Source organism: Ptychodera flava, unplaced genomic scaffold (assembly GCF_041260155.1).
Source record: "Ptychodera flava strain L36383 unplaced genomic scaffold, AS_Pfla_20210202 Scaffold_81__1_contigs__length_545109_pilon, whole genome shotgun sequence".
NCBI classification, from domain to species: Eukaryota; Metazoa; Hemichordata; class Enteropneusta; family Ptychoderidae; genus Ptychodera; species Ptychodera flava.
In genome coordinates this window covers 4,300-28,362 of record NW_027248403.1, presented here as the reverse complement: position 1 = coordinate 28,362, position 24,063 = coordinate 4,300, and the positions used below count along the sequence as shown (strand labels likewise).

The 24,063-nt window shown below is 36.2% G+C and overlaps 1 protein-coding gene and 1 long non-coding RNA gene across 2 annotated transcripts; both read left to right on the top strand.

The window, feature by feature from the left end:
* Positions 1-1,797: 1,797 nt before the first annotated feature.
* On the top strand, positions 1,798-12,626 carry LOC139128978 (carbohydrate sulfotransferase 14-like). The gene is made up of 3 exons (XM_070694657.1): positions 1,798-1,902; positions 8,026-8,141; positions 11,452-12,626. The coding sequence occupies exons 1-3, from the start codon at positions 1,812-1,814 to the stop codon at positions 12,073-12,075; spliced, it is 831 nt and encodes a 276-aa protein (XP_070550758.1). The 5' UTR covers positions 1,798-1,811; the 3' UTR covers positions 12,076-12,626.
* Positions 12,627-16,894: 4,268 nt separating this feature from the next.
* Positions 16,895-17,930, top strand: LOC139128970 (uncharacterized). The gene is made up of 3 exons (XR_011551473.1): positions 16,895-17,121; positions 17,478-17,515; positions 17,840-17,930. It is a non-coding gene; the product is annotated as an uncharacterized lncRNA (long non-coding RNA).
* Positions 17,931-24,063: the final 6,133 nt, after the last annotated feature.

Below are 24,063 nucleotides of genomic sequence, written 5' to 3'. Positions count from 1 at the left end.
GATGGTGTAATAAATTAGCTTTTGTAAATTTCTGAAATTTGAAAGAATCCTCAGTCGTTTGTGTCATCGTCGACACGAGACAGCCGTAAAATGAAATTACATTGGTATCAGGTGGGCCGGATACACAAATAATTCTAAAAGAGAACCGCTGTTCTCCCAAGCGAAATAGAATAGTTATAAAAGGTGCGATTATAGAAGAATCTGTCCCTAACACAATTAGCCGTTACGTTTACGAATATTGGACAATAATGTGCTTCCCTGCATATTGTTTCACACTCATTAATTTTTGTGTGATTTTTGCCTTGAATGGCTGCTAACTTTTGCCGCAAATAATCCAACTGCCAACGCCCACTATGTGCTTCATAGCTATAAACAAGGTTGTAAGGGTCGTTGTGGATATTGTGCGTACAGTGACTATGAAACGTGGTACACATTTTTAATCTTTGTACTGCTGTTCTAAATTTGTCTGAAAAGGAAAGTCTTATGATAATTTGCCAGCCCTTAAGCAGAGGAGCACTATGCATTTGCAATCTTTCAGTATTTTCGCTATTTCCGTACAAACCATCGCGCCTCTTTAGGGATATTATGTGTTTACCTTCTCAACGGAGCTTAGACGGGCACGTGCTTAAAGGCACGTGAGCTGTAACTTTTGACATTATTTTCATGAATTCATATTTAGATTAAAATTAGTTCATAGAAATGATCTTGCTCAAAGATGTTTACTCAAGTATAATTATCCACTGAGTAGGACTGCTTGGGAAAGTTTCTCAGTGAGACAAATAATAAACGGTTGCCGCACCCAAATATGGCCACCTCCATACAACTACATGATGAACAGCGTAAATGGTGCATGTAAACATTTGAATCTTTACAAATACAATATGGTGACACCCACTGAAAGGAGTGGAAAGGGAGTCGCTACACTTTGACAAAAAAATCTCTGTTTTCTCCTAATATAGCAAGATTTTTAAAAAAGCGGGAAATTTAAAATGAACAAATTTCTGTTCACTTTCTTGCTTATTTTGCCACAAAGAAATGTTGTTGAGGCATAGTTAATGACTATATCGTTCAATTTGTAGATTGCAATGAATATCTAATGAAATTGGAGTTACCTTGAGGTTGGACAAATTTCGTAGAGTTACAGCTGATGGGCATTTTATATATTTTTTTTATTTCTTCGAAAATAACTTTCTTTTTTGATACATTAATATTTCTTTTCTCTAGCTATATTTCGTTTCTAAGCTCTTCATATTACAACCATTGTTTATCTAGTACTCATCGCAGATGATTTTTGGACGCTTTGCTGAGTCGGGAATGAGTTAATGGAGGTGTAGTTGAAGATAGAGTCTCTTCCTGGGTTAGGTTTTACATGCTATACTGAGATATCAACCACATTTCTAAGGTGATCTTGTTCCAACAACCCTGATTTGCCAGCTGGTATTTCTCCAACTTGTGCATGAACATTCAATTCAATGCATTATATATTGCTATGCTGTGATTGGTCTTTACTTTAATGTATTCATGTCAGGTGTAGTGCTTTAATTTGCCGTATGTCTTAAGTTTCTGTCCGTGACATATTCTAGGTATTTCTCTACACCCTCTCCTCAGTTTTTTAGTTGCTGACGAATGGCTTCCCCGAAACATCCGTTGTTTTACACCTCTTTCGAATTATTTTTATCCATCGATTGCTCGGCTTTCATATATTTACAATATCATCATGTAAACAGCACATTTCTGATTCACTGCCATATGTTGCATTTAGGGTGGTCAGACGGAAAGAATATCGATTGGGGAATATTTAAAGTTAGAGGATGGCGGCTGTTCTAAAGTACGTTACACAACTGATCGTGTGTTTGTTGGTTTGTTTTATGATGTGGCAAGTGTATCAACGAGACTTTCAAGGTAAGAAAACTGACAATGTCTGATTTTACAATTTAAACCTTCTCACTTCTATCAATTGCATCGACATGGAACATACTCTTGACATATTAGAGAGAGAGAGAGAGAGAGAGAGAGAGAGAGAGAGAGAGAGAGAGAGAGAGAGTTACAACCATACCTTTTGTTCTACCATGTGTGTTATCTTTAATGGGTTATAAAATATTTTTGTTATTCGTCTCTGTTATCAAAATGCTGCTCAAGCGTTGCTAGAGCACACGTTCAACCATTTTCTTTCAAAATTAAGGGGAAAATATCAGGGCCACCGAGAAAATTTTACTAGAGAAACAACGAAATATTTAACAACATTTTAAATACAAAATGGCCGCCATTTCTATGTTGTCCTTATCACAGAAATAAAATCCCAGATGATCACAAAACTACGCCAGTGGAAAATTTATATACTGCTGCAAAATGAGCCACCATAAATTAAGACAAACAGAATTGTGTAAAAGTTTAAGAATTCAACAATCTATCCCCGAGGCGCATCATACCTTAAGGGAAGGAAGAAGTAAAAAATATTTTTTCTATGAAAAATGGCCATGAAGTTTCCTATCCAACTAACATTAAAAAGGGAAGTGATGTACATGTTATATTGGACTTATCGTGTACATACTTTCATCCAGCGCTTAGACATGAACGAGAATGATGTACATTTTTCTTCGCAAAGCCATGTCATTTTGACTAAACTTCGAATAATGTCCAAAATTGACAGAATTCATTCATTATCGACGCAACTATTCAGGATTTGGAATTGTTAAGTCTATGTGTATATTTTGGAATCTTATCTCTCCTAGACCTAAAATGCGACACTATATGCCATAGCAAGCTAATAGTCAATATAATTAAGCTCTACAAAACATACGAACTGTACTTTTCAGGATTAGGATAATGTACGACATAGCACAGCAGCCTTAAGGGGTGTTTAGTTATTATGGCCGAGGCAGGACACAGGCAAAATTAACTTAATCCACTTAAAATCTCACTGGACTTTCATAAGTATCTATCCCGTAAAAAAGCAGTTTCAGTGTTCAAAAATATTCTGCGAAATAAAAATGATTCGCTGCATGATTCCATTGTCTGAATTCATTTAACTTTAAATCGGAATAAAAGTATAATTAATTATCTGTTACATGAACATCTTGCCGTGGCAACTCTGAGGCTTGTCTTCTTGTAAATCGAGCTTCCTGGTGGCAATAAACAATTCCTATTACTTACATATTAGAGATATAGCAATTTTGTCAGGGAAAATATTTAACAGTTACGTGTAGACTACCATGAAAAATAAAATAATACTTTTAGGTGTAATTCCGTCCACATCTGAACTTTCTAACAGCCTTTTTAAATCGAGTACATTTATATCAATCGTCAAAACCCTATAAAAGCACAGATTTAATTAGCTTAACATTGTAAAATTATTCATAGTTTTCTCATACACTCCAACGTATAGTGAATCAACATTTTGGTGAAGTTCTAAACTCAAATCTTTTGAACACACACTCACTTGTAACCACCCAAGTATAATCGATTAATTTAAAATGAATTATCAAACGTCTATAAAGACACAGATTTAAATGGTTTTGTATTGGAAAAGAAATTATTCAAAGTTTCCTGATAGACTTCCATATATAGTGAATGTACATTTCGGTGAAATTCCAAAATCTAATTTCTTGCACGCACATCCACTTGTAGCCACACTAGACTATTCAAGTACATTAAAATGAACAATCAAACGTCAAAAAATACACAGATTCAGCTAGTTTTGTATTGAAAGAAATATTCGTAGTTTTCATATAACTTACCATATATAGTGAGTCAAAATTTTCGGTGAAATTCCAAAATCAAATTTTTTTGCACAGATATCCACATGTAATCACCCTTGTCTAATTAAGTAAATGCATATCAGTAACTTACCATCCACAAATGCACAGATATTGTTATTTGTATATTAAAAAAATATAGATTTATCATAGACTACCTTGTATAGTGAATCAACAGTATCGGTGAAATTCCAAAATCACATTATTTATTGCATATACACTTGTAACCATCCTATTCTAATTAAGTACAAATATGTCCATTATCCAACTCCTTTATACGCACAAGTATAGTAAGCTTGGCATTGAAAATATTACAAAAATTGAAGTTCCAAACTAAACTGTCTTGTACACAAAATATACATTTGTGACCATCATTATCTAATCAAGTACAATTATGTTTATTAGCCAGCGTCTATATATCCAACGTCGATATATGTACAAGTATAGCAAGTTTTTCATTTGGAAAAATATTCAGTTTTCTATCATACACTCCAATTAATGTATAGTGACTGAACATTTCGGTTCGGTGAATTCAAAAATCTTTTTTTTACATATACACCTATTCCAATCAAGCACATTTATGTTAATTATCAAATTTCTATAGATGCAAAGATATCGCTAGCTTTGTGTTGAAATAGTAGTACATAATATTCTCATAGACTAAAATATATAGTGAATCAACATTATCAATATAATAAACCAACACACCAAATTGTTGTACACACACGCACTTTTAGCTTAAACTGCAAGCAAAGTACATCTACATAAATCATCAAATATATGTGAATGTACGGATATAGATTGTGTGCCCAATAGACCCCCATGTCTAACGATTTGATACATTAGGAAGATACACTATATCAGCCACAGTTTACCTTCTAATAGATGAGCTAAACATGGTGACCCTCAACCAAAGGCATGCATCAAATTTTATTGCCCTTCAAAAACCCTTGCGCAAAAATATTGCGACCCACCTGTAATTTCTGTCGAATCCCTTTGAGGAGGATTTCAAAATTATAGCAAGTCAGAAGGGGACACTTGAACGTTAACATATCGTGAGTTTCTTAGGAGACTGGTCATTTGAAAATATCTAAGATTTTTTAAAAATATTCTATCGCCCCTCCATCGAGAGTTGTTTGTGCGTTCAGCTTTACTCAAGCAATGGAGGGGTGTCATGAAATTTTGTCATTTTAAAAGGGGGCCATCTCTACTTTGGTGCAATGGATAGAGTGGTTTCACTTATTTTGACTGATGCACAGGAAGAATTTTCCGAGCCCATTCCCGGTCATAATAACTGAACGCTCCCTAAGGTGTGTGTCGGGGGGTTACAACGTGTAACAGTGGCGCTATATCGTGGCAGTGGAGTGGCGTGGTCCTGTTGTTCTCGTATCTTCGCGGTGTACCTTCACACTAAGAGCTGCAAAATTAATGTCATGAAACATTATTGTTGAAGCCCCTCTTTCAGATGTTTATAACAAGTGCATATAGGGTAAATATATTCTCTGATTAGATCACGGAAAAGTTCACTATTATCACCAGGAACTGGACAGATATGAGTCATGTTAATTATTCTCTTTCGATCAGTGATACTTGCAGTAACCCTTGCATCTACTACTACCGATCTCATCTCTTTATACCGAACAATTTATTAAAATGATTTCGTCAATTACTGACACACCGGTCGCTGTAAGCAGCTATCATTACCAGAAGAGTTAATCTTGTCGAAAGGTTACGTGAATGATTCAACATAATTTGATATAATTATCCTGATCGAAGGATAAAACGTCAATACTTCATCATAACATAAAGTAATGAAATAGTGCAAAGTCGTTGATTAATTGAGGTAATCCTCCGCCATATATCTTGCTATCCGCAACGACCCGTCTACGTGTTTGGTATTTTGAGGACAACAATTGAAGATTTATGGCTTGGAGGCACTCCACTTGCCGAGCGGTTTTGTGTTACACTAGTCTGACATTTGCACGAAACATAAAATTTACAAAAGAAGTTTTAGGGTCATAAAACATTCACGAAAAACCGTAATTGTATAGTTCTGAAAGACAATCAGCGTAGGCCTTATTTCTACGTGGATGGATAACAGGTGTGGACTTTGGGACTTAAATATTCGAAAATATTATGTGTCACAACGCAATATTTTCATTATCGACCAAAAATGGCGAGCTGGGTATTTTACCACATAAAATGCACTTTGCTAGTATCCGTTTCAACTCAATAGACAATAGACACATCGTTAGGTTTCGCCGTTCTCAAACTACCGAAAATCCAGTCGTTGTGGACTCACCAGGAGGGAGTGCAGAGAAATACTTAGAAGAGCCAAGTGTCGAATTAGGGAGTAAATGAGATAATTTACTTGCCTTCCTGCCGGCCTGATCCGACGTATTCTTTGAAGTTTTATTACCCTCGTTTACGCTGAATATTCATACACGTAGTGGATATCCGGTTCTCGGGGCCTCAACCGGATAGCTATCACGTCAAAATTTGTTTGGACAAAAGCTGGAATGACATGAGAAGAAATTGATATATGGAATGGTGCAATTTGACAGGTGTTTCAATTTATTTTGCACTTAGTAAAACTCTTTGAACATGACACTGACCACTGATATTTTATTACATTTTTATATGACCAGTGTTTGAGTCACAATATTCAACAACCAAACAATGATTGTAATAAGACAGTTCTCAGTTTGCCAGAGATTGAAGACTAAAGAATATGCGGGAATGAAAAATCTGCGACCTTCTTGTGTCATTTGCAAAATCATTCATTCCTGTAAACGATGTCAGAGTACAAATGGTCAGTTCAGTGTTTTTAAGCCATTCACTATCTGTTTGCAACCTCGCCAGCCGTGCAATTTTTCCAGCTGCCCGCTTCGAAAGAAAAGCCTGTATGCGGTTAACTGTCAAATGTGTAATTTTTAAACTAAAGTCAGTTAAAATATATGTCCGTGATAATAAAGGATGAATTCACAATTGATTAGTTTTGTCCTAGATCCTGTGAACAATTTTGAAATTTATGTGTGCAATGGTGTAGTCTAGTGCAGTCAATTGAAGTAAAATTGTTAGAACACTCAAATGGGAGAGCACGAAAGGGGATGTCCCCTCTCGCATGGAAAAGTTTGAGAAACTGATGTGTGCAATGGGGCAATCTGAGAGGTGTTTTAATCTATTTAGCGCCGAACATTTAGAAACCCTCTTCATTCTCTCCACATTTTGAGCAACGACCCTTGTAGCTTTCAACATTTTGAGTGACACCCCCCTCAGATTCCTCCAACCCCAGGCCATAAATAATGACGGCTCCCTGGGCCAGATAAGTATTTTCTTTCTCCAAGAGCTTTAAAGTGACTCCCCACGTATGGTATATAAGAAGACACACCAATAGCACTGTGAAATGAGCCCAAAAGTGGTAGATTGGAAAAGAATCGTATAAATTTGAGCGTCAATATGTGTGTTCCCGAGGCTCATTCTACCTTAATGTGTCGTCTGTACCTACATGTACACCTTACAGATTAAGAACAAAGTCGCAGTACACTGCTTTTAAAGAGCCAGTAGCTGTTACTTTGATGAATATTGCATCAGTTTCGTTTTAATGTCAGCGACAGTTTCGTTTTGCATTCTGTAAAGCACAGCTTGTCGAGATAGCGTCTATACAATTAAAATGCATTGTTATCATTGTTGACATTTAAATTCCAGCCTTCACCTTCTCAAACGACAATGCAACCTACACGTGTGTAGGCCAAGCTCATAAGCTGAATACTGTGTATTTAAATATGCTTTAGAGAGTTAAACAAGAAACTATGGTTGTCATAACCAACAAAAAGTGATAGGAATCACCAATAGTTATCGCTACCATACCATCATAACATTTGTCTGTCTTAGAAAAATGGTTGAGAAATAAATAATGGAGGTTCTTTGAAACGTGCAGCAAATTATTGTAATGCTATTAAGGCTCCTTTCATTGGATTTTTATTTATAAACATGGAATGGGTGGAATTTATTTGTTTTAAAAATCACTGATAAAATTCTGACTCGCAGTAGCAGTCCATTTATGTTGAATGAAACGCCATTCAACCGAGCTAAACTGAACGCAATATGGAACTTGGCTCATCGAGGTCGGGGAGGGTGATATCGTGATAAATAAATAAATGAAAAATAATTTAATCAATTAATCGATCGATCAATCAATAAATATACGAATAATTCAAAAGATCGTAGCCTGTAAAACTAAAAGCTTTACATCATTGTTGTTGTGCAGGTCAGTTCAAGCCATATGTCCCGCCATATAGGAAACATCAAGTCAAAGAGGAAGAAGTTCCTTCGAAGAGCAGACAACAAAATGATCATGAAGATATAAAACCAATCAAAAGAAAGGTATGTTATCTTTAACAATGAAAGTGTCACAGAAATGTTTGTGAAAACATACGCAAACATGCCGCATTTTTTCAAAACATACAAAGTTTATTCCCTTTCTTCTTCATTTCACGTAAACGATTTTCAGTCATCATTAGCAATGAGTTAACTTACTAGATTGTGTTTGTGTACGATATACTATAGCAAGTATGTATGCGGGAGGGCTTATTAAACGTTACAGCGTGTGGAGGGGTCGTGCACAAACGAAGTGCAACAACTTTTTCAACAACTCCTTTAAGGGTGGAGATTCCTGACTGCTAATGTCTTCGCTACTTGAACAGGTGACGTATTTTGTCCGTTCAAACCAGATAGAGCATTTACTTATAATACGTAGGTTTCGAGTTACCGTAATACCATGCGGTATGGAAGTCAAAAATACGATATTTAATACAGTATTGGCATAACACTAGACGGATACCATAATTATTCACACAAGAAAATGAGCGTGGTCAATTCTAAAAGTTGTTCTGTTTTAAGGGATGGAGTTTTTGGATTGTTTTGAATTTAGGAAATCATATATAGTGCACTGTTGATTTTAGGCACATAATTTGAGTATGATTATGTTGTACAATTTCATCGTGAAACAAAAGCAACACGTATCGTCTCCGACATGCGTGATGCTGGCGACAACTTCGATTTAAACCCTTTATTGATTTCACGGTATGGCATACGTACATGCCAAATAAAATTGTAGGAAATCCAGGAAATAATATGACAAAACCATTTTCCGAGCATAACGACATAATCATGATTCTATTTTTAACCAGCTACAAAATCATCAAGTTCTTAACTAATGAGACCAAAGTTTAAGTAAAAAGGAACAATCGTATCTATTCAACCTTATTTGCGTATCTTATGAATTACAGTTTTGCCCGGTCAGTAGGAACTAATAATGGAAAGGTTTCACTAGCATCGCGTCATATCACTATATCATTAACACACGTGCTCTGTAAAAATACCGATTAGTGGTGTCATCACTGCTTTGTTAGGGTATTAGGCATCTCTAGCATTATCGTGAGGTAGCAGCTTGTCCATATTACTGTGTATCAATTTAGGGTTAAAATAATTCTCGTTTTTGTCATATATGTAATTTCAAATTATATTCACACCCGTGCATTGTGTAATTCGGAAGTTTAATTTTATTAATGAGGAAATTTAATTTGTAGGACTGTCTCGTACAATTGCTTTATGTCACCATCAGATGCTACGTTCTACAAACATCAAATTATTGAAACTGTAAGCGTAACATCGACAATATTCACCGTAATTCGGCATGTCTAACTGTGTTGTATGTGTTTTGTTATATTCACTTAAAAGGTCAGTACACTACCTCCTGATAATTTATTTTCACTTTTTTTTTATTTTGTATGCCAATGTCAAGTGTTTTTTTCTACTTTCCTAAATATGTTAAAAAATCCTGTATTTTTAGGCTGTCCATGCGGTAAACTGCACTGTTATTGTGTCCATTTGAATTCTAGTCGGGACAAGAATCCACATGTATACAACAACGAAGCAGTTTTATTCTCATATGAGCATGCGCGAATAGGGCAGCTGGGTGGTAGTTTTTGTCTTAGCATGTAGAAATGTCAATCTTTAGAATGATCTCCAAATCGTTCAAAACGCATATTATGCGGGCTGGGAATTGGAATTCATTTGGTTGTCAACTATTGCAGCAGTGTTAGTAGCATTTATATCGGACATTAGGGTACTTCTGTTAATTAATTACAGCCCGGACAGAGTTTTCTTTGCTGGAATGGTGATAATAGGGGACACATACACGGGACATTTTTTTTATTCTGTATGTAAAATTGTTTAAACATAATGTTTTGTGTTTTGGTTATGAATATTAACGAAAGTGTTATTGTTTGTGTTTAGTCATGGCACGGTTTATTTGTAAAACAATCTGTCAAGTAATCTTAATATTTGAGAGGATCAAAGTTATATCTACTAAGTGTAAAATTCACTTGTGTGATTTTGGCTTGTTTTACTGCGTATCCTTCTCTACCATGGGACGGATATACTGTCAAACGTCTTCTTAGCTAGCATGCCTTTTTATATAAGAGTTAATATCGAGTCAAGGGTTGGTTTATTTACCTTGAACTTAATTTAAACATTTCTCTATATTAACAGTGGTCAAAGTGTCTTGTTAGCTAAATTTAGAATCCTCTAAGCCCACTGAAATTCTCATTTAGGTAAAACACGCCAGCAGCTTATATATTTAATAAATTAAAAACGTTTTACAGAACCACGGTACTTGAACTAGTCCATATATAGCGTCTACGCATTAGCGATAAACAGTGCTAATATGGCCTGAAGTGTCATAACCAAGTTGTATGTCCTTCGCTATGGTGGTTTGTTGCTATCATTATCACAACTGCCATCTTTGATGTGATTTAGCTGAAATGTCGAGTAGCATGAAATATCGTACTAACAGCTGACCTATATTCTTCAGAGCAAATTCGCTGCTGCAGACGACATCAATTAAAGCCACAAATACTGCGAATCATTTTAGATTCCCCGCTGTTTTAAAAATCTAATCAAATGACAGAGGGGATAAAGATTACAATAACGAAATGTCAGCCATCGTGTGTTGTGCATTGAAGCAAATTACATCATGCTTGTTTCTTGGAGGACAATGGCGTGTTTGAGCACGAAGTACTGCATTTTTTACTTTTCCTTCGGGGTGCCATTTTACGAATGCGGCACCCGTTTATTACTTATCCTGTTAAAATGTGTATGCATGGTCCAAATCGGCGAGCAGTGATACTTTATCGCTTCGATAAAAGTTTCTGTGCGACGTGTGATAGTGAGCGTACGAGCGTGAGTGCTTCTGGGCTCTACGATGTGTGGAGGGGTCACAGAAAAAAATAACTACTATAAGTTGGGTTATCGAACCACTGTTTTTGAGAGCTGGGATTTGGCCGAGCGGTTGTGTATGCTACGTCTCTGCTAGATCACTGGTTGTCGTATCTCGTGAGTGCGAGTCCGATTGAAAACAGCGTAAATTCTATACACGTCATTCAGTTAGCACATTTGCACAAACCAACTTTGGTTTGAAAATAAATTAATGAAAATACTGCGTGGAATTGCAGCCACTGTGGCTTTAAGAAAAATGCTAGGGTCGCCTCGTTACCTATTACATTGTCTATGTGTACATTCAAAAAAAAATCAGTTTTGGCGTTTTGTATGTTTTGTCTTCAACATAAACATGTCACACTTTCATGTACACATTGTATTGCTTTTACTTTTCCAACTATCCACTATTTCCCAGATAATGGAAAATCACACTGCCAGGACACTGACACACTCGGAGAGAAAACGGATCGAAGATGAGCAAGTTCGACGCAAGTCACTGTTAGCAAAGGTCTGTGACGAGGCCAAGCGGAATAGAACTGTATTCAGATGCACGGGTAAATTGATTAATGTTCGTGAAAACAGGTTTATGTACTGCAACACACCAAAAGTCGGTTCTTCTTCCTGGATGAGAGTTATATGTGTTCTGACAGGGAGGGCGAAATCTGTTGAGGAACTTCTTAAATCCAAGTCGCGTATTGATGTTCACAAGGTTCCAGCGTTGAAGAGAGATGAGAAATATCATTATCCATCCTACTTCTCGTTCATGTTCGTACGTCATCCATTCGCAAGACTTCTGTCTGCGTACAGAAGTAAGTTTGAAAATGTAGACGCCAGCAATCTGTACCTCAAACAAAAAAGAATAGACATTATCAAACGATATCGCAAAAATCCAACCAATCACAGTCTAGAAGCGGGTGATGACGTGACCTGGGAAGAATTTGTGCGATCTGTCATCGATGACAATCCAAAATCCTTCAACCCACACTACATTGCACAGCACCTATACTGTGGGCCATGCCTTTTCCCTTCGATTTCATAGGAAAACTTGAAAACGTCGCCAAGGAGAGTAAGTACGTGTTAAACAGGGTCAATGCCCCGGACGACATTGTTTATCCCCCACAACCGAAGAAAACAAACAGCTCAAATCTAGAAAATCTTCATTCTTACTTCAGTCGACTGACCACTGACCAGATGGAAAATCTCTACAACATTTATGAACTTGATTTTAAGCTTTTCGGTTACAAATATCCTTATTAGATGGGTAATATCTTAGTGACAATACTTCACATCTTAAAGACTTGAAAATTTCAAAACGATTTGAACTGTAAACCAACCCACTTCTCATGCAGATTTAGCCTCTTCATAACATTTTTCTGAAAGAAAGCGGAAAATTGGTTATCTTGAGGGATTGAAACACTTTGCGTTTAATGTATGAATGGCGACGGTCGATATCAACTACGCGCCTTGCTGACATCAATTTTGTGCAAGGCTTAAAGCTTAGCTAAAGCTCATGTATTCAGCACGTTGATAGTACAAATAAATTTTTAGTTAAGTAATGCTACACTTTGCATAGTGTTTACACTTCATTACGCATGCGTCCCCGCATTTTGGGACGTCAACAACTTCCTTCTTAGGCGTGATCAAGGGACTTTACGAAGCACCATTCCTTAGGTATATTTAAGCCCACATATGCTTTTGTCGTGAATATTAAAAAAAAACCCAGAATAATTTGATTGCATAAAGCAGGGCATCCTTCAAGTAAGATGACAATAGTCTCAAGTTACAAAAATTGGAAAGATATATATATATATATATATATATATATATATATATATACACACACACACACACACACACAGTAAAATGAATAGTGGCCCAATCTAAGAGACCGCCCATCAGCTCCGTCAGCTCCGTTGGTAGAGCAACTGAAATGTATATAGGGGTTGTGGGTTTGAGTCCCGCATGGGACACTGTTCATTCGTCAATATATATATATATATATATATATATATATATATATATATAATATATATATATATATATATATATATATATATATATATATATATATATATATATATATATATATATATATATATATACAAAATTACTTCAAGTACAAAGAAATGGTATCTGTTACTCAATTTTCATGCATCCTGCAATCATTAGACAGATGAAGTCAAAGTAATACTAGCTCAACGCTCTTATATATGTATGATTGGGACGTACCATTCTATTTATAGGTGGTTTTAAAATTTCATAGATTTTTGATAGATAATAATTATTTTTATGGCGACATTTTGAAACCAACGTCCGAGCGTTTGTTTAACAGCGTAGATTTGTAAGCTTTGGTAATTTGTAGTTTTTCTGATATACAAAGATTGCATCACTTGCTTATATTAGAGTAACTTGATGCTGTGTCAATAAACGAAATATCAAAGATCTGGTTCCTTTGTTTCAATGTCCAGATGTACTTGGACAGCTCCGTTGACTGTTGATACCTTAAGTTACGGAACGATTGCATGTGATCAGTGAATCGCGTCTCCGAGGTGTTATCTGTGAGTCCGATGTAGACCTTCTCCGTGTTGTCCCCTTTTGATACCTTGGCCTTGTAAAGATCTTATGAAGCTCAAACCCCTTTGCAAAATGTTTGTCAACAAGTTGAAGGAATTTAAATCCGATATTAGTTTCCACGTTCTTGCTGAAAGGCAGATTGTATGACAATATTTATTACTATGCTCGTTGAAATACCAGAACACCATAAGAGTTGTCCCTCTAAGTCTGTTGAACAAAAGGCATGTCATTCATCTTACGATCCATCCCGACATTTTCATATCCACATATTCACAGTCTCAATTCAAAGTCAGTTGTATAGAGGGGACGGGTTCTGTAATATTTTAGGCCTTTAAATAGAAAAAATATACTCATAAGTTTATATTTACTTTCATAGCCCATTTCAGATTTTTCTAAAATGGGGGACTGAGCACAAAAACCACTCTTAAAACGTACGTTTTAAAACCCCTATCAGCATTTCAAACACGTTTCAAAAACATCAACGTTTATTTTTGTAAGTTTGGCTTGCTCGTTTAAATAATGGCTGACTGTACTTGAGCACACTGTAAATTAATATGCTTCACACTCGTCGCCTGATAAGCGGAGAACATTTTATAGTGTTTCGACATTGGGAAAATCAAAGAATAGAGACTCGGAGACCGGACTTTCCCCGACAGAACTGTAACCTCGAAACTGTGTTTAAATATATTGTACCGGTGTCTGTAAACATGTCAACAAAAGAACCTTGGAACGCACATGCCTTATGTAAAAACGTCACATGATGCCATAAATTTTAGGTATTTGTAAACAAAACGGCAACAGCTGGTGATACGCGGTTAACAACGCATTTACTCAAAGTCAAGTAAAAACGAAAGGAATGTGTTTCTCACCTTGTCATAAATTTCGGCCACTTTTTACTACCACTGTCGTTTCACATGTGTTGAAATTAGCAGTAGCTACGGATCTAGGAATGTAAATTGGATTTTCAAATGATTGTGATACTTTTGAAAGCTTGCCAAGATGTACTAGCAGCTTTGCTGTACAACTTATTAGTCCCTGAGATTAGTTTTGATGCTTGAAATAGTAGACAACCTTACAGTGATTATGAATGACAGCAGGGTTTGCAATGGCATTGCACAAAGGATGAAGTCCTAGAATTCTCTTACTATCTACGTAACGCGTACTGAAACCATTAATGGTAGGTAGTAGCCACATTAGTCGGATAAATTTATGTTGGTAGTGGCCGTAGCAATCAAACTCAAACGGGAGAGCGTGACTAACATGCCGTCATGGAGGTCATGGCAAAAAAGAGGCTACCGTAGCATTTCGGCCGACACAACAAATTGTAAAATACCTGATAACATATTCAACATGTTAAACATGGGACAAAGGCCTCATTTTCTGAATGGAGACTAGATGTGAGGGTAGCCGACAGGCTTATGGTGGACTATGTGGCTCCATTTGATTCACTGCTGTTGCTTTTTGTGCCGCATGCATGTCGTCTCTCCGAATATGGTACTTTGGAGTTCTATCACTTTAGAAGAATGACAGTGTGGGCTCTACGGATGTTCATCTCTGCTGTTGTATTGTGGCCTTGGAACTGGGTCATTAGTTATCCATATTTATATATTATCTTTCTTAATTCTACATAGAATCAAAAGTTTCTCAACATGTCTAGTACAATAGGTAAACAAACATAAATTAATAGCTAAAATCTTGATTAAATTTATTGATCGTAAAGCACTTATTCATCAAGACAAGCGAGCGCAGACAGACATAGAGTTACTTGGCAACTTGTCAGTAATTCAGACGGAGAATAATTGCGTTGAAGTCAATAATTTGACGTTCTTTTCTTCAATTTAGTCTCCGTCATTCTCTGTAAGCATTAACATCATTTTCTGTTTATTGCGCCCGTTGTGCCGTTACTGCTTCGAAAGAAACGCCGGAAGTAAAGGCTGTTTGAAATCTGAGATTCCTCATTTGCTACTTGAAGAAATTTGTATATCCCAGAAAATGGATATTGAAAGGTACGTGATTTTTATCTTGCTACAAAGGTTTTGAACGTGATAGTATTTAGAAATCACAGAACCAAAATTCGAGCGACGATAAAATTAATCTTAAATATATTTTTAATGATTAACCCGTATAGTGCGTTTAAGCAAGCAGATGTTCGATGCTACCTTTTTACGACGTGCGTATAAACATTCTGTAGTGATTATAGAGATGTCGATAGCAGTTTTTAGAGCAGTAAATCCTCCGTTATTTAAATAGCTGCAACTTTTTTTTAATTTTTAACCTATTGTAATTTGTAAATGTATTAGCGAACGTTGTGGCTTTGTTACAGTCGAAGCCAAGTCTTGTAAATGGCTTGGGATAAATTCCTCGGGATCAAGTGTGTTCAAATTTGTAAGAGGGTTGTCGAAGGACAACAGCCTTTTGTTTTGTTTGTAATCTAGCAAGTGTTTTTTCCGGGCGAGACAGTCCGCCTTGGTTAATTATATCTATCAAAGAGCGCCACAAACCATTATTCTGAAAGAGTAAACATTTCCCTGAAAAGTTAAAAATCGAGCATCATGATGGCAAGTAACCTCAAATATTATGTTTTTGAGTAGTACAAGGCAAGAGCACTTAAGTTGAACTCAGTCAAAATATTCACCAAGTTTTGAATGGAGATCCGCAGACTTAAAAGATGACCGCAGGAAGTAAATCAGACTTATGAATAAAACCTGAACATTGCGATGTAATTTCATCTTGCGCTTTCGAGATCCTAGTGAACGTAATTATTCACTATTGCCTCTACTTTTATTAACAGGAGCTTTTTTGCATTGGTCGTGATCTGCTGTTGCACAGCACAATTCAGTGTCCAAGGTAGGTATCTGCATTTACAACCATGTAATTTCCATTTTGTTTTGGGAGCTTTTAAACTATTGACGTTGGTCTTGAGGATGACGATAAAGACATCGAAATTTAATCATAGTGTTGATTGCGATAAAAATGCAGTATCTCTGATTCTATGAATAATGAAATTACATTACAGTTATATTTACTTATATACTGTTATTGTTTTCTTTTGGTTCTTAATATTATAATGGCGTACATATGCTTTACTTTACAGGATGGAACGTAGACGTCACAAATTTTGTTATCAGAGATGTACATAACATCATATATCAACCAAACCGTTCTACCAAAATAACATTCGATGTTGATGTAGCTGTACACGGCACGTTCTGTGGCGACCCCTACTTTGAAGGACTGATCGTATACTTCAAAGGAAACGAGATCTCAAATGGGTTCATCGCCAGCCAGACTCGTCTGTTGTTTGGAGACATAATCCCTATAGACAAAACAACTACTATAAGCGATGCCGTAGCTGACATAAAACCTGACGTCGACCACTGTGATAATTACCATTACCTGTGTGTTAGACTCCTCATTGAAGATCACGGTTGCTGTGGAGACCACTACTGTTACAACCTTGAAACTTGTTTGTCCTTCCATAATTCATCCCCTGGTGAATTAGATTGCTCAGGTAAATAATACATAGAACGACGATGATGATAATGATAATAATGATGATGATGATGATCATCATCATCATCATCATCATCTTATTTGTGGTGATGGTGTAGTTGTCGCTGCTGTTCTTGTTGTTGCGTGTGTAAAATATTACTGTTTCTTTATTGTTGTTGTTGTAGTCGTTGTCGTTGCTTTGTAAATATCTTCTGTGGTGACCGTTATTGTTCATGTGGCTGTTGATATTGATGCTTTATGTCACTGAATATTGCCACATTTGCATACAAGATGCAGATATTTTGTGTCGCTCATAAAACAAAGCAATAATATAAAGTGACCACTTTTCCTGAACTTTATTTATTTATCCCTAAGAATCCTAAATGAGCCGAAGAAGTCAGGTACAGAACAATGTAAGTACTTCATCCTTACACATCTTATAGACTTCTCCGCTTGGTCTTTTGATATTACTCTGAGTGTACATTTAGAAACGGGTTTGATGTTAAACATTTTGAACGATGTTGTATTTTTACACAAACTATTGACAATTCTCCAGCATGCAGTGAACTCCAATCCTCTCCTCGTGTACAGTATTGCGGATTGGCATATACATTTATATTTCGTCGACCATTATGTTTTGTAAAGATATGATATGACGATGCTATGAATTCTTTTGAATGAGAACCACATAACTTACCTCTGAAGCCAATTACTTACTTACACTCTTTTCTTCACAGTAATTTAATCAACCGGAGGCAACCTACGGACATGTCGCTATTTTCGAAAACCTTTCCTGACATTATTCGATGAGAAACAAAGGACTTTCCTTCCCACCATGATTGACGCTTTTTTTACGATTAACAGTTTATTCAGATCATCATTGGACATGTAAGCAGTATCTGTATTTACGTGATGTCAGGAGTTTATTCTAGCAAATATGTAATCAACGCAACTGAACCTAATGCCTTTATCATAAAAGAATTTGTTTTTAATTGAGAATGTACGCATAATTGCTTTGCCAAGTGAGACAAGATTGTTTAGGGTGATTATAGTCCAAAGCGAGAAACACACCTTTGTTGTTACCCATTCATTTCAATAACTGAAAAAAAATAAGGAATTTATCTGCACCACCTTTCGAGCTCGAAGATGGCACGGTAATGACTCAAAACATTTTCACTAATGACTCTGAGTCTTATTGGCACGTGCATGCCACATGACCTATATTCATGAAACTGGACGGCGACAAAAGACGAAGGCAGATATTTCTGTATACACAAACTTACGCACTTGAAAACGTGGATTTTACGTTAAAAAGATAATTTTGGTCTTCTGATTTTGTTCGGCGTTTCTATATCACTTTCAAGTAAACGCATTTCTTGGTGTAGAGTACATTCATTTGGTGTTGTATAATATGATAATACAAATGTTTAAAATATTAAGCATGTAAAAGAATAGTACCATTTTTATAAATATTATCCACACTTGTTAACAGATACATTCATGAGGTTTGGAAAAGAAACCTTGTAAAATAATGTATATTGATACATATAGACATTGGTGTGTATCTATAATTATTGCCAAACGTGTTCTAATATTTAAATTATGGTATGTAGCCTTCTATTGATTTAACGAAATAAATATGAAAAACAACTCAGTATAACAACAATTGTGCATTGAAAGTAAACTGTAGAACACAAAGTATTATTTGTGTTTACGTCGATTTTCCTGAAAAGGCCGATTAGTGATGCCTTTTAGTGATGATAACATTGATTCTGGGGTGTGTGCTTAATTTGAATCCGGAGAGGTCAAAATTGTCATTAAACCGGTGTCTATTTGAGGTAGAAATACTTTAACAGGTGAACGGGTTGTGAAGTGGGGGCAAATGTACTGAATAGGTCAATATGTTTAAGTCATGATAACTCTTATTTTTTCTCTGCTTAAATACAAATCAGAGATAAGTAATTAAAAGGCATCGAAATGTGTTTTGTACAGATTACTGACAAACAATGCAATGACTCAAAGTCTCATCAGAAGAAATTGAGATAGATATACCCCTTTTAGAAAAAAGGGGGATTAAAAAGCAACAAAAAGCGAAAAACTCATTCCTATAATTCCTTACATAAAGCGTAGCGCAATGTCTAGTAAACATGACTTGATGACTGTATTTTCCCAATATGATCATTGTCCAGAGGAATTGAGCTAGTCAGTAATATCAGTTAATATCTTCACATTTTAATAAGCGTTCTTTCGTTGGCATCTTATCGTTGACGACGATAAACATTATAAATGGTGCATAAATACAGACCACTACATTTCTGTATTTGTAAGAACATTAAGTGCCACACTCTTTATACAAACACAAGTGAATAAAAATATTAACACGTAATTTAATTTAAGCAAATGTTAATGATGTACAATACAGCGAGATATTTGATTTTAGTCAGTGTTTATAGGCCGGAAGTTAATATGGTATATCCGTTGCCGTAAGGAATGCCAAAATTGGTTTCTTACCAAATGTTTTTTACACGTACAAAGCGGATATTTATAGCACGGGCAGGGTATATCGCACTACCAGTTAACTGCGTCATGCGTTATTTCGTTGCACTACGGACATTACCTGAAACTAATCTTGCTTATTACACTCTTTATCTGGTTCACCGTTCCCTCTTAAAGATGATTGGTTCTAGGTAGGTACAAGCAACATAATTTGAAAAAGAAAATACATTATTGTTGTAAATAATTATGTTTATTTCAGTGATAATATAAACAGCATCGTAATAGCATGTTTACGGCTTGAAAACTGTGGCTGAGTTGTGTAGAAATGTGTCTTTGTGTTTGATAATCAGGTCTTTCTGCTTACAGATAGCAGCAACTGTCTTGTCGGTTTACAGTTTTTTGACGTTTTTTCAATTATTCTTGAATTGCTCCAAGTCTGTGGGCGTATAAGTATCAAAACATAATAAATTGAATGACTAAGCACCAGTAAACCGTCATGCTAAGTTGCAGGCTGTCGCGTAGAGCGTTGGGTTAATGCCATGGCCCACAGGCAGTAACTTAGCTGTCGAGAAAAGCTTGGCAACTGAGGGCCAGTTTATAATTATCCTTCTTTGCGTTATCTTACAGGAAAGCCGTGTTAGTTACTCTCTTTTACTCCACACTGTACCTGTGCAAAGTTAATGGTATGTAACATACTTACACTGCATGAAAACCCAATAATTCAGATAAATTCACTCCAGTTGCCTGTATTATAGTATAATACACGTGAATGTATTCATCTGTATATGCACTCTTCAGCTAAAATACAGGCAATAATCCATGTTAATACAGTAAGTATTATAGGGTTTTATGCAGTGTTACTTTTACACTAAATTTTGCTTCTGCTTTAATTCTGGTCTTGCAACGCCAATTATATAATTCCAGTAACTTGCTGGTGACGGATACACTCTTCTAAATGTCAAAGGTTAGAATGTCGGATTCGCTTTCTCAAATGTTTGAGTTCGATACCTATGAAGTCTATATTAGCCGACTCAGGTGATTTCAGGAATGGTATGATCTGTTGTCTATGGGCAAGATTCTTTATTCCTTATCACTTCTTTGGTAATGGGCTATGGATAACGATTCTGTGTTGCTAATTCGCTCGTTTTTGATGAATGAAATTAAACAAGATTTAATAAAACAGTCCTTTTCACTTAACAAATTGCCTTATAATCTTGGATAACAATATTAATGCAAGTACTATTTCATAAACATATGGCTATTTAAATCTCTTCCTCCCTCCCTCCCTCCCTCCCTCCCTCCCTCCCTCCCTCCCTTTCCCCCCCTCTCTCTCCTCTCTCTCTCTCTCTCTCTCTCTCTCTCTCTCTCTCTCTCTCTCTCTCTCTCTTCTCTCTCTCTCTCTCCAGCTTCAGAAGTACATATCGAAAATTTCGTTATACACGATGCTGGTGCTGTTAGATACAACCCTTTGTACCAAACCCAGATAACTGTCGACATAGACATTGACACCAATATCGACATGGAAGATCTACACTGTGGCCATTACTTCGGAGGGTTTATTGTTTATTTCAAAGGCAATGGTATTTCAAATGGGTTTGTTGCCAGGCAACACTGTCTGCGTTATAGTGACCGCATTCCCTTACGTTCTAGAATTGACATCAAGGATGTGGTTGCAATCGTCCAGCCAGACACTGAGAACTGTCTTAATTACAACCAACTCTGTATCAGACTTTTGACTGGCAATCACTGCTGTGGGAGGGAGAAATGCGACACCGTTGAAACGTGTCTGGCCCTTGATACTTCGTCTACGGGTTCCTTGGAATGTACAGGTACCTTTTGTTTGTATGCCCGTCCAATTGCATTCTCTTCTTTTGTCACTCTGCTGGAAATGTATGTACGTACGTATGTATGTATGTATGTATGTATGTATGTATGTATGTATGTATGTGTGTGTGTGTGTGTGTGTGTGTGTGTGTGTGTATGTATGTATGTATTTATGTATGTATGTATTGTGACGTAGCCGCTGACAACAACAATGACTGTGACCTATAGTTACTCCTTCTGCACGTGGGGCATCGTGAGAACGATTGTCTTGTTTATTTTTGAGACTCTTTTGATGTAACCGTTCATCCGCCTTTAGTGAACGTATGCTTAAGTCATTAGCATTGACCGGACGCTATGTTGACAGATGCATTGATGGGAGCGACCTTTCTGTCCTTTTTACGTATGCCGACTGCCGTTAGTTAATTCTTTAGATAATTATAGACGCATACCAAAGTCATGACAAAGCCAGATATTAACTCAATATAAACTCTACATTTTAGTGTGTTAAAGTAGAACCTGCCGAACCTGTGATAACCTGTTGCGACGCACCAGACAACACTGACCGTGACCGACGCTATTATTAGACTAGCGTGAGACATAGAAGTTTTACCGTGTAACTTGTGTTACTCAGCTGAATAAAGTGCTACGACTTAGAGTATATTTGTGTACCTGTTGTGGTCTCTACGACTGGACGTTCCTTGCTACAGAGTGTACGTATCCGACAATAGCTACTTCACAACCACGCTACGTGACAATATGTATGTATGTATGTATGTATGTATGTATGTATGTATGTATGTATGTATGTATGTATGTATGTATGTATGTATGTATGTATGTATGCAGGCGGGTAGGCAGGCAGGGAGGTAGGGATGGAGTTGATAGGTGAGCGCTCAAAAGAAAACATTTATTGCAGTGTGTACATTCTTCACCCCGTTTCTCTATTAATTCAAAATTTGAAAAAGGATGTAATAAACAGCTAATTCAGCAATGGCACTAATTTTGTGTTCCCGTGTCATCGAGAATATGAAACCATACAAAACGCCAGTATGACTCAGTTTTTCAAGGCACTTTAGTAACGCATCACCTTTACTACTAACTTTATCAACCTACTTTGAGGTGACAATATTTCTTCGTTTTATTCGCAGGGTAGTTATGCACTGAATCAAGGCCACCTCATCATGGACAATACACGGACAGATAACAACCGAAGGCCGGAAATGGTTAAGAATAATCGGTGGATCACTGAGATCAAGTTTGCTTGATGCTACAGTTTGACTTATACGACGTTTTACTTTTCCCTCTCATAATATGTGTTAAATAATAACATGCATTAGAAAATTCGTTTCGTGAATATAACTTCCTACAATTACTGTCTATATTTTACGTTATCGAAATCACTCAATGTCGCTTCATCCTTTTACCTATGTCAAATATCTAACATACATAAGGTTGAACGGACTACCTTTCCCGATTATTACTTTGTCCAGAAATGCTTCTTTTTAATTAACCAACTTAGACGGTTGACTTTATTAATGTTAACTTTATTTGCAATTGCCAAAATCAATGACTTCCATTGATTAACTAAGGTAATGAATTTAATGCTTTACTACATGCCTAACCAGAGATATGGACATTTCATTACCATAGATACAATTCCAGCGTTATGAACAATGAATCAGTTCAAAGTGACTGCAGATTATTAGCAGTCAATGATACCATCTGTCACTATTATTCATTCATTTAACAAGGTATTGTTTGTTAGCATTACTTTTATAACACCTGCCCGTGCTTTTTAGCAACATATTAAGAGTAGTTAACTTAAGTAGCTTTTGATAGTTGTGACGCGCTTTAATTTATTTAGTATGCTTCTGAAGTGTGTAAACGTTTTAAGCTTAAGGAATAAAAGAATGAGATTTTACATTTTCAAAATGCATGAAATCTATGTTCTTTTTGATGATGTCCAATCTTTTAGAATTGTTTGTTCGAGTTTGTTCGAGCGAAAGTTAAATATATCATTTATTCGACTCATGTAATCTGCTGATGAGCCAAGATGCAGCCATATTTGTAGGCCAGAAAATCATCGTATGTCAAAGGCAAGGCTAGAATACTGCTATACTAATTGAATGCAAAGAAAATCATTGAAACGACTTGTGTACGACGTAAAACAAAATATCATTAATTCCATTATACATGTAACCACCCTCTTTGACTCTGTAATATCGAGTTTCAGAACATTGTACATTATTCTCTTCGATACACTCAACGATAAAAGCATATTTGATAACTTTCCGAGTGTGGGTTACTACCTCGTCTGTCTGCAACCACTGATTTATTTCTCTATCATGATTCGAGACTAAGATTATCAAACAGTGTAAAGAATGTACACATATGTAGTACCTACTTTTAAAATCGTTTAAAGATTATCGAACAACTTCTTCAGCCCTCGATAAACTGAAAAATCTACCACAATTAAATGTGACTGCTTACTCCAATGCTTTGTTAATAAAGAAAAAACCCTAAAGCTTCACCATTCAAGTCTTGTAATAGCGATTGTATAGCCAAAATCATTTCTCCATACATTTTGCGAAGGCCATACAACTAAGGAACGTGATAAGTTTAGGTTAAATTCTGTGAGTTA

Bases quoted from the DNA above. Each gene is read 5' to 3' on its own strand.
- LOC139128978 (XM_070694657.1), top strand. From the start codon at position 1,812: ATGGCGGCTGTTCTAAAGTACGTTACACAACTGATCGTGTGTTTGTTG. The intron at 1,903-8,025 runs GTAAGAAAACTG...GTTGTTGTGCAG, and splicing joins GTATCAACGAGACTTTCAAG to GTCAGTTCAAGCCATATGTC. The intron at 8,142-11,451 runs GTATGTTATCTT...ACTATTTCCCAG, and splicing joins TAAAACCAATCAAAAGAAAG to ATAATGGAAAATCACACTGC.